The 11,808-nt window shown below is 47.7% G+C and overlaps 1 protein-coding gene across 2 annotated transcripts in view; it reads right to left on the bottom strand.

The window, feature by feature from the left end:
- rgs7b (regulator of G protein signaling 7b) overlaps positions 1–11,808 on the bottom strand; it is a gene marked incomplete at both ends in the record, with an annotated part of 123,838 nt that overhangs the window by 15,855 nt on the left and 96,175 nt on the right. For both annotated transcript variants that reach the window (XM_080541531.1, XM_080541532.1), the window contains 3 exons: positions 8,665–8,746; positions 8,955–9,031; positions 10,391–10,455. In XM_080541531.1, the coding sequence (XP_080397657.1) occupies positions 8,665–8,746; positions 8,955–9,031; positions 10,391–10,455 (224 nt within the window). The remainder of the gene's footprint in view (positions 1–8,664; positions 8,747–8,954; positions 9,032–10,390; positions 10,456–11,808) is intronic.

The following is an 11,808-nucleotide window of genomic DNA, read 5'->3' as shown; positions in this document are numbered from 1 at the left end:
CCACTGAGACACTGCATGCTCTCTCTCTCTCTCACACACACACGCACGCACTCACACACGCACGTACTCACACACACACACACACACACACACACACACACACACACACAGGTGTGAGTCAGAATCATGGCCGCGCTGCTCATATGTGTGTCCCTGTTGGAGAGAAGTCCACAACGACTCTCCTACACATCACATTAAGACACACCTACGGTAAAGCTTAGACTGTGAAAACTAGAAAATGAACATACTGTCTGTAGACTTCTTTTTTGGACCGCAGTGGTGTCTGATTATAAATACATGGAGCCCACACACTAATGTAACTTGGCTAGTAACTGGCACCTACTGTACTGCATTTAGAACTGCTAGAACCGTCTAATGATCGCAAGGTCGGCAGATCGGCGGTTCGAGCCCCGGCTGGCCATATGTCGAAGTGTCCTTGGGCAAGACACTGAACCCCAAATTGCTCCCAGTGAGCGGGCCGGCCGGCGCCTTGCATGGTAGCTTGCCGCCATCGGTGTGTGAATGTGTGTGTGTGAACGGGGTGAATGAGAGGCCGTTGTAAAGCGCTTTGGATAAAGGCGCTATATAAGTCAGCTATAAGTCTGTCTATATAAGTCTGTCTATATAAGTCTAGTCTATATAAGTCAGTCTATATAAGTCATCTATAGTCAGTCTATATAAGTCATCTATATAAGTCAGTCTATATAAGTCAGTCTATATAAGTCAGTCTATATAAGTCATCTATATAAGTCAGTCTATATAAGTCAGTCTATATAAGTCAGTCTATATCATTAAGTCAGTCTATATAAGTCATCTATATAAGTCAGTCTATTTACCATTTACTGCATCTACAACTCAGTGTGACTGCTGCCATTGGCTGACATGGTGGAACAGCGAGAGAGAGAGAGAGAGAGAGAGAGAGAGAGAGAGAGAGAGAGAGAGAGAGAGAGAGAGAGAGAGAGAGAGAGAGAGAGAGAGAGAGAGAGAGAGAGAGAGAGAGAGAGAGAGAGAGAGAGAGCTAAGACTCAGAGACGTCAGGCTGTTGGACAGCTCGACGCTCTCAGGGATCCCTACCTCCCTCCCTCCCTCCCTTCCCTCCCTCCCTTCCCTCCCTCCCTCCCTTCCCTCCCTCCCTTCCTCCCTCCTTCCCTCCCTCCCTCCCTCCCTTCTCTCCCTCCCTCCCTCCCTCCCTCCCTTCCCTCCCTTCCTTCCCTCCCCTCCCTCCCTTCCTTCCTTCCCTCCCTCCCTCCCTCCCTCCCTCCCTCCCTCCCTTCCCTCCCTCCCTTCCCTCCCTCCCCTCCCTCCCTCCCTTCCTTCTCTCCCTCCCTTCCCTCCCTCCCTCCCTTCTCTCCCTCCCTTCCCTCCCTCCCTCCCTCCCTTCCCTCCCTCCCTCCCTTGGCAGACATGGTGGAACAGCGAGAGAGCTAAACTTGGAGACGTCAAGCCTGGACATCACGTCAACGGAACACTAGCCAACATTCTGGAACTAGAAGAGAAACAAGAATATCTGTGCCACTTCAACTCGTAATAATTAAGGCCACATTTCCTTCATTTTTAGCTTAAGATATGTTAATTATTCAGATTTGCGGAGCGGATATGTTTGGGGATATGTTTCACTCTGCATAATGTCGAATGACCTTCATTAATTTGAACGTCCAGCTGGCTAAACCTGGAGGGAAGATAAGAGGCGGGGGGGTGAGGGGATCACTCTCGGAGACAATAATAGTCTTGATTAAACTCAACGTTCTGGGTGAAAGTTCATTGGAATGGCGGATGAATATTGAGTCGAGCATCGACCAATTATTCAAGTTTAATTGGGTGTTCGGCTGCCTAGAAATGAGCAGTTCTTTCAGCAGATGTACCTCAGCTACAGTCAGTTGGCATTAGATCATTAGAATATGAACACATTTACACGTTCAGAAACGAGTGAAAATAGGAGCGACTATGATTCGTATTTGTACAGTATCACATCTCAACTGTTGCCTTGTGTGTTCTGTAGGGGGAAATGATTGGTTTTGATAAGACATTTTAGTAAGTCTGTCTGGGCAGAATCAACATTTAATTACCTCAGTCTAGTAGACAATGAAGAGTGATTTCCTCTGCTCAAGATTCAACATTTGCTAGACAAACAGACACATTTAAATGGATCTCAAAGACCTAATCGCTCTCTTCTCTCTTAGCCTACACCTAGAGAGACAGAACCAGTGCTGGGCCTGTGTGTGTGTGTGTGTGTGTGTGTGTGTGTGTGTGCGTGCCTGTGTGCATTCCTGCGTCTACCTGTGTGTGTGTGTGTGTGTGTGTGTGTGTGTGGTGTTCCTGCGTCTGCCTGTGTGCCTGTTTGTTACATTTACATGTTTGCCATTTAGCAGACGCCTTTATCGACATGAAGAACCCCTTTCACCGTCGCCCTTGTGCATTCATAACGCTTCATAAGGCCTCCGTAGGCCCTCGTGACGCCTGTGTCACCACAGTTTAATCCCTCTAACTACACTGGGAGCCACTCACGTGTGGGAACGAGTGGCAGAGACTCAGGCAGCACAGCGAGTCCCTGAATACGACAGCAGACTCTCTTTATAGATAAGTCATTCTTTCATGTGATGTGTGTGTTGCCACGGCGAGAAGGAGGACGACACTGATTTGATACTTTCATCTCCGGTTTCCCATTGGCTGAGGGGCAGCGGTGTGCGGTGTGCGGAGCGCACGGGCGGGCGGCAGGGAGGGAGGGAGGGAGGGCTTTGATGACAGGTGCTCTTATTCCAGCCACCGGCGAATCAAAGACCCGGCGTCCACACACACACTCACACACAGTCTCTCACACACGCCACGGTACACACACACTCAGAGGAAGACAAAAGACTACGGACACACGCACGCGCACAGCACACATACGCACACACACTCCCTCACAGATAGCCCTCCCTCCCTCCCTCCCTCTCTTCCTCCCTCCCTCCCTCCCTCCCTCTCTTCCTCCTCCTCCTCCCTCCCCTCCCTCACTCCATTCCCTTCCATCCCTCCCTCCCTCCCTTCTCTTCCTCCCTCCCATCCTCCCTCCCTCCCTTCCTCCCTCCCTGCCCTCCCTCCCTCCCTCCCTTCCTCCCTTCCCTTCCCTTCCCTCCCTCCCTCTCTCCCTCCCTCCCTCCCCTCCCTCCCTCCCTCCCTCCCTCCCCTCCTTCCCTCCCTCCCTTCCCTCCCTCCCTCCCTCCCTTCCCTCCCTCCCTCTCTTCCTCCCTCCCTCCCTCCCTTCCCTCCCTTCCCTTCTCTTCCCTCCCTCCCTCCCTCCCTTCCCTCCCTCCCTCCCTCTCTTCCTCCCTCCCTTCCCTCCCTTCCCTCCCTCCCTCCCTTCCCTCCATTCCCTTCAAAGAGGAAGTAGAGGGTGGGGAAATGTGCCTGGAGCGAAATGCATTTAATGTGTACGTTCAGAGTTCTGTGTTCTGAATGTTGATGCTAACACGCTAACACACACGTGTTTCTTTCATTGATGAGTCATGTTCTAGTCGGGCTAATACATAATTCATTCCATGAAAGCGTTCTGGTTTAAACCTACCTACCTTTCAAACCCCAAACTCCAGGGACTCATAGGGAACGAACGATGATTTAATTACAATTGAGTGGATGTTTCTTTGTTAGCGGAGGTATTGAGCGTGGCATTTGCAGGAGGGTAGCATCTGCTGGACAAAGGAGAGCGGTGGTCTTATCTGAGATGGCATCGACCACACGCTGACCCCCCCCGAGAGATAATGAGCTAATGAGAGCAAAGGGCCGCCTGCAGAATGGCAAGGGCAGCGTGTGTGTGGGTGTGTGTGTGTGTGTGTGTGTGTGTGTGTGCGTGTGCGTGTGTGTACATGCATTATTTAATTTGTGTGTGTGTGTGTGTACATGCGTTATTTAGTTTGTGTGTGTGTGTGTGTGTGTGCGTGTGCGTGTGCGTGTGTGTGTGTGTGTGTGTGTGTGCGTGCCTGTGTGCATTCCTGCATCTACCTGTGTGTATGTGTCTGTGTGTGTGAGTGTGTGTGTGTGCGTTCGTTCCTGTGTCTACCTGTGTGCCTGTGTGTTACATTTTTGCCATTTAGCAGAAGCCTTTATCCAAAGTGACTTACAACAAACACATCTGACTAAGTAAGTGAACCATTAGTCCACCAGTCACAGCAGCAGTGGTGTAACTACCATATATGCAGGTAATGCAATGGTGTAACTAACCCTAACCCTAACCATATACAGTATGCAGGTAATGCAATGGTGTAACTAACCCTAACCATATATGCAGATAATGCAGCTGCATTAGGGCCCAGAGTCATGTAGATCCCACAGCCCTCCAACTATGGTTTCATATTCATGATACGATCTCAAGCACTGAGTCTCTACAATATAAACTGATACACAGACGGAAAGTAGCTAGCCTCCGTAGTACTCCGTAGTACTGACTACTCCTACTTGTTCCATGTCCTTGTTCCCTTGCTGTCTCTCCTGTGCAGTAGAAGTACAGAGTGTCTGAAAGGTAAGAAGACAAACTAGAGGTTGTCTCTTCCATCCATGTCCCTCAGGCAAGGCAGCGCTGCGCTTATCAGCCTTATCAACCGTGGCGTGACCCTCGACCCCTCGACAGCCACGCTCCTGCAGATTCCTCCTCTACAACATCAGAAGGATACGTCCGTTCCTCACCAGAGAAGCAGCTCAACTCTTGACCCAGTCACTGGTCATCTCCCGCCTCGACTACTGCAACGTACTCTTGGCCGGCCTCCCCTCCTCCCCGCCATCAGACCTCTGCAGCTCATCCAAGAACGCTGCTGCCCGTCTGGTGTTCAACCTCCCCAAATTCTCTCATGTTACCCCCCTACTTCACACCCTTCACTGGCTCCAGATAGCAGCTCGCATCAGATAGGGCAGAAATGTCCAAATAAAATAAAAATCTTCCTTCTTCTAGCTGTAGCGGAATAATAAGCCTGATCAGATTGATAAAGACATTTACTTGTACTTTTGTGACTCTGAAGTCACTTGATTATTTCCCTAACATCCCTAACATAGCACAACGATTGCCAATGGCCCCTGGCCTGAGCTTAGATTACGTTTCCCTGCTGTGATATGCTGGGTATAGATGATTCACTTACTTAGTCAAATGTGTTTGTCGCTTTGGTTAAAGGCGTCTGCTAAATGTCAGAGATGTAAATGTAAATGTAATCTCAGGCCAATAGACAGAAGGCCCGTCCTCTCCTCAGACACATGCAGGGTTAGGGTGGTCAGGGTAACGTGGTCAGGGGCCTCATTCATAAAAAAGTACTTGAACGTCATCTTTGACTTTCACGTAAGCACATTTTTCTAAACGGACGTAAGCATTATTTATAAAACGGGCTGAGATGGTTTAAAGTTGCGTACGTGCTTCCTTCTATAAATACCAAACATACTTGGAATTGAACGCAGGTGAATGAGGTTTGTATTAACGCCCTGTGATAGAGGCTCAATTATAGCGGCTGAATGAAGCCAAGTGCTATAATATAATATAATACAGACAGACAATACTGACAATATTATATACTGTCTGTATTATATTATATTATAGCACTTGGCTTCATTCAGCCGCTATTTGAGCCGCTATCACAGGGCGTTAATACTATATTATAGGGTAGGCGTGCGTCTGGAAGCGGGAGAGGGCAGTAATACCACGTTCATTGATAAAATGACATAAGGGATGGAAAGGGGGGATGGCAGTTTTAGAAGGGGGATGATTTGGACTGTTTTTATTTCAGGGGGGGTGCCATTCCCCCTCATCCCGACTCAACTCGAAATCCAGTATCATTTAGCGCGTGGCCGGGCAAGGCATAGGCATGTTGAAGAGAGATATACAGCTCCGGAGGGATATAAAGAAAGACTGAAATACAATCATAAACATTAGTTCCCTTTAAATCTTGAATTTAACCCATTTTCTCGGCTGGTAACAACATCGTTAATTTTATTACGAGCCACTTAAACTTCGCATGAATTACAGTAGGCAACGTTTTTCCAGTGCGGCTCACATGCCTGTAATAACTCCGCATAACCAGTAGGTAATGTGCGTAAGCAAGTTGAATACTCGACGTCGAGCTACGATCGTTTCCACGATCAAATTGACTCACGTTGAAATTGTATAAATCACTACGTTGACGTGGTTTTCTACGTACGACACGGGTAAGATCAAAATTTGATCTAAGCACGTTCTATGAATGAGGCCCCTGATCTGAGACAGCAGGAAGGTCGATGCTAACTCGTTAGCTAACACATTAGCCTGTTGCTTCTGACTGTGTCAGCTATAACTGCAGTGTCTCACCACTATAACTTCTAGTGGCCACAATTTAAAAATAGTTATAGCAGCTACTTCTTGTCTCATGTCTTAGTTTTTTGGTGGTGTCTGTATTATTATTATTATTAATAATAATATTATTATTATTATTATTATTATTATTATTATTATTATTAATAATATTATTAATATTATTAATATTAGTATTATTATTATGATTACTACTAATAACAATAATAACAATAATCATGATCATAATCAAAGTAATCATAATAATCATAATTAATAGTATTCTTTTTTTTTTTTTTTTTAATTTGTTTTTCAGATTTTATCCCTTTTTCACCCAATTTTGGTAGCCAATTTAACCCAACTTAGCATCCAATTATCCCCTGCCTATTGCATTGGATCCGCCGCCCGACCCCGTGGCCGGCAGTCCCAGAGGAGGGCGCCAGGCAGACTAGGCTGACTGGCTCCTCGAGCCCAGTACTGTTATTCCGGCACCCCAGGGGGCGGTGTTGCGCGACGGATCCTAGTCCAGAAATACTCCTATACCCCCCCTCGGAAGCGGCCGGCCAATATGCCGCTTCCCGTGTGCCTCGGCCATTATCTGGATCTGGCGAGCCGGGATACGAACCCCGGCCCCGGTGGGCAGCATGCACTAGCGGCCAGTGCGTAGACCGCTACACCACCGCGGGGCTTAATTAATAGTATTCTTATGATATAATATTATGTTCATATAATTCTAGAATTATAATATAATAATAATAACACTAATAATAATAATAACATTTGCTCTAGGCACAAGGTCAGCTATAGTCAGCGAGCGCTCCTGGAGCAACTAGAGGTTAAGTGCCTTGCTCAAGGGCACATGTATGCAGCTCCCTCCTGAGGCGGGGATCAAACCAGCGACCTTCCAATTAGCTAGCCGGCCTCTCTCACCTCCAGGCCGCCGCTGTCCCCGGCCTGGTGTTCTGTCCTGGTGATGGAGACAGCTGCAGCAGATGGCCAGACACACACAGACGTGTTCCAGAGGCTCTGAAGGACAGCCCAGGTGAAATGCATGCTGGGGGAATAGACTGTTCCATAGTGTGTGTATGCATTGATCCGTCGTGTGTGTGTGTGTATACAATAACAAGTAACACACACGGCTACGGTGAAATCAATCCTACCACATTCATTATGTCTGGCTAGAAATGTGTCAGAGCAGCACTTTCTGTCTTGTTAATGAACACACACACTCACACACACACACATACACCATGCACATGATTGTGTTATTGATCAAATCTCTCTTTTATCAAGTCACACGTCCCCTATCTGTCGATTCCACTCCTTCTCTCCTACTACTCTCTCTCTCCTTCACTCTCTCTCTCTCCTTCACTCTCTCTCTCTCCTTCACTCTCTCTCTCTCCTTCACTCTCTCTCTCTCTCCTTCACTCTCTCTCTCTCTCCTTCACTCTCTCTCTCTCCTTCACTCTCTCTCTCTCCCTCCTTCACTCTCTCTCTCCTACTACTCTCTCTCTCTCTCCTTCACTCTCTCTCTCTCCTCCCCTCTCTCTCTCTCCTTCCTGCCAGGGCTACTATATGACTGTATGGACAGCAGCCAGCAGCAGTCACAGCCAATCAGGACGGGGCAGGAGAGAGGAGGTCACCCACCTCGGGGCGCAGGGCCACCTCCCCCCACCTTCCCCCAGCCTCCCCCAGCCTCCCCCAGCCTCTCCCAGCCTCCCCCAGCCTCCCCCTGCCTCCCCCAGCCTCCCCCAGCCTCCCCCAGCCTGACAGCCTCGTCAACCATGACCCTCGCCACCTGGCGGCCCGGATGCCTCCCCCTGGCAGGTGGGGGGGGGGGGGGGGGGCAGGTGGGGTCTGCTCAGGGCCCCCGCCTCACACGCCTGACTCAACAAGACCATGTTACACAGGTGACCAAAAGCGAAGGCCCGAATCAATTCAATCCATTTGCAACGCCAGCACAACAACACGACCGCTAAGGAAACGTTAGCGACAGAGTGAAAGAGAAACAACTGGTGCGTCTTGCCACAGTTGATGTCACAGTACAATGCTTCTACCATCAGAAAGAGACCGCACAACTTAGATTTTCATGGGAGGTGTGCAAGGAAAAAAAACTGTTTTTTTTACTGTCAAAAAAAAGCATCAGGACAAGACTAAAGTCTGCCAGAGAACACCGAGACAAACACCAGGATTCTAGAACACCTAGACAAACACCAGGATTCTAGAACACCTAGACAAACACCAGGATTCTAGAACAATGTGCTTTGGACAGAGGAATCCAAAGTTGAATTATTTGGGCACAGTAACAGAAGACATGTTTGGCACAAACCAAAGACCGCCTTCAGCCTCACATGACATAATTGTGTGTGTTCGTTTCGACTCACCACAGGCCTGTGCACATCCCAGAATGCCCTCTCTTGACTGTCAAGTATCTTCCGCTCGATTTTGTCTCTTTTCTTGTCGACTCTGTACAAAGGGAGAGAGGTGAGAGTGCCGTCAGACAGAGAGAGAGAGGTTTATTCACTTCCACACATCACCACCTCCCTCACACCCTTCTTCACACATTGTGAGTAAAATGAAGAAACCTTGAGGCAGTGTGGGGGGATAGGGGGGAAGTGTTGTTGTTGTACCAGTCAATGTGCATGCCCATCAGGTCCATACATTGTCTACTTACTTTGCTTGTGCTTCTGCTTGCATGAATATAAACTCCCATTTCCTAGCGAACGCTCTCTGTAGCCTGGCTAAGCTCTCCTGGAACGCACAGAGGGAAGAGGGGTTAGTTTCTTTTCTTTTTTAAAAGTTATTTTTCTGAGTGGGGCAGTCCCACTCATATTTTTCATTTTATTGGACAGATGTAGTGAAGACAGACAGGAAAGTAAGGAGAAGAAGGGAGAGAGGGCATGTCAGCAGGGCATGGGCCGGATTCTAACCCATACCGACATGGGCATATGTGTGCACTGTAGACCGCGGTGCTAGACCACTGGACCACCCCAGGCCACTAGGGGGGGGGGGGTTAGTTTCTAGCACAGCTGCCTTACAAACTAAATAACCCAGTGTTTCCAATGGATAATTGTTTCTCATAGGAGAGAACATTCAAATACGCAAGACTGTTGTTGCCATGACGGACCAAGGGTCAAGTCGTTTTTTCAGACCGTTTGCTGTAACAGTCAGAAAGACAACAAGAATAGGCGTAACATTTAATGTCCAGCATGTAGCATGTTGCTGCCCCTGCTGGCCACACTGAGAAACGTGAAAAAGTACCCCAAAAAAGCAGTCCAAGTCGTGCTTCACTTGTGGTCAGCCGAGCCATCTTTGTATGTCATGTCAAAAATGTCCATGTCAAAGAGATGACTTGGGCAGATAGTGATTTTGGAATGTAACAAGCATTCTGATAGGCTGATGGCATAGAGGCAATAATGCACAGTGAATCAGCAGTGTTAGGAGAGTAGAGTTAGGCAGATATCTCAATTTGGCCAAAATATGACTTATTATGCTAGGCAATTAGGCAATTATGGCAATTAGGCAATTATTCTAGGCAATTAGGCAATTATGCTAGGCAATTAGGCAATTATGCTATGAGACTATCAATATGCTATGTTTTGTTATAGCGCCAAACATGTAAACAAACCAAACATGACATAGGCACTTTAACGCCAGTGTCCTACCAGACATCAGATTTGAGAACACACTTTGTCTGGACTTTCCAGCACTCTTCAGTGAAACTTCTCCATCATCAAGGATCTCATTCCTTGATGGCTACACATTTATTAGGGCCATCCCAGTAAACAAAGAGTCCAAAAGACGTCCTCAGGGAAGCCGGAATGTGGGTTCAGATGACGTCTTTCTAGACGATTCTGTAGTCCATAAGACGTCCTAAAGACGTCATCTGGACGTCCTAGAAAGACGTCATCTGAACCCACATTCCGGCTTCCCCGAGGACTTAACTGGCCACTTTAACTGGCCGAGGTTGATGGAACTCTTCCCAGCATAGAGGGTGGCTCCACATCCACAGCCAGGAGACAAGGCAGACAATAGCATAACAGTCATGTGATCTGAACATCAGAGAGGAGAGGAGAGGAGGGGAGGAGAGGAGAGGAGGAGGGGCCTTACTGCTTCATAGTCGGCCAGCTCCAGCCTGGCTTTGTTCTGCATCGTTCTCTTGCAAAGGTAGACAGCTGGAGGGAGAGAGAGAGGAGACACAGTGAGGAGAGAGAGAGAGAGAGAGAGAGGAGACACAGTGAGGAGAGAGAGAGAGGAGACACAGTGAGGAGAGAGAGAGAGAGAGGAGACACAGTGAGGAGAGGTGCGTTCAGGAGAGATATGTTCAGTAGAGCTGTGTTCAGGAGAGATATGTTCAGTAGTGTTCAGGACCAGTGATGCCGGTAACGCGATACTAAGTAACGTGTTACTCTAATCTGATTACTTTTCCCAGTAACGAGTATTCTATCGCGATACTATTTCCAAATCAGTAATCGGATTAAAGTTACTTATTCAAGTGACTGTGCGTTACTATTGCGTTACTACCTCATAACTTAGGCTAAATGCAGTATTTCTTTGTAATGTTCGATAGTAAACAAACATTTATTGCTTTTCTCGCGTCTTGGGGAGTGACGTCAGTGATCACGTTTTCAACACGAGGTGCAGCAGAATCGCTCACGTGTATCACCACGCTGATTGCACAGTGTAAACAGAAGCGTATAGCCTACACAATGGAGCGAGAACAGAGATATGCGTTAAATAGCTGGAAATATAGGGATTATTTTGAGTTTGTGTCAGCAAAGGATGACAAGAACATAAATGTTCGTTGTACACTCTGTGCTGGAAAGAAAATATTGTCCTGTGGTAAAACCACAACATCAAATTTAAAGAAACATTTGGAATCTCAGTCAAGCTCGCGGAGAAAGTCCCAGAGACCGCGGCCTCGACTTCTGCGGGAGGTCCCACACCGCTCAAGCAACAAAAGCTGGACTTCAGTAGGCCTACAAAATCACAACCTGTAAGTGTGGGAGAGTTGAATAAATTGGTCGGGCGGTATGTTGTAGAGGAAATGCTGCCCATAAACACAGTTGACTCGCCCTCTTTCCGTGCCATCATTAACAAGATCCCCACTACTACCAATGCCGAGCTACCTCACAGAACATCTTTTTCTTCGTACTTGGAGAAGGAGTATGCAGAGATGGAAAAACATCTGAAGGCTGCGCTGAACGAGGTCGACTATGTGTCAACTACAGCGGACATTTGGACAGCTAACAATAGGAGCTATATGGGAGTAACGCTCCACTGGATTAGTAGATCCACATTAGACCGCAACAAGGCTGCATTGGCGTGTAGGAGAATCCGCGGTAGACACACGTATGATGTTATTGGTGCAGAAATCGAAAACATTCACTCTTCATATGGACTAATCAACAAAGTAGTAGCAACAGTGACAGATAATGGATCTAACTTTGTCAAGGCATTTCAAGTCTATCAGCCTGCTGTCACAGAGTCCGATGATGAGACGGTGGAGGAGGCCACGGATGATGTCA

Source organism: Nansenia antarctica (genome assembly GCF_963989245.1).
Source record: "Nansenia antarctica genome assembly, chromosome: 11".
Lineage (NCBI taxonomy): Eukaryota > Metazoa > Chordata > Actinopteri > Argentiniformes > Microstomatidae > Nansenia > Nansenia antarctica.
The sequence above is the reverse complement of the archived record's forward strand: the minus strand, read 5'-3'. Positions and strand labels throughout refer to the sequence as shown.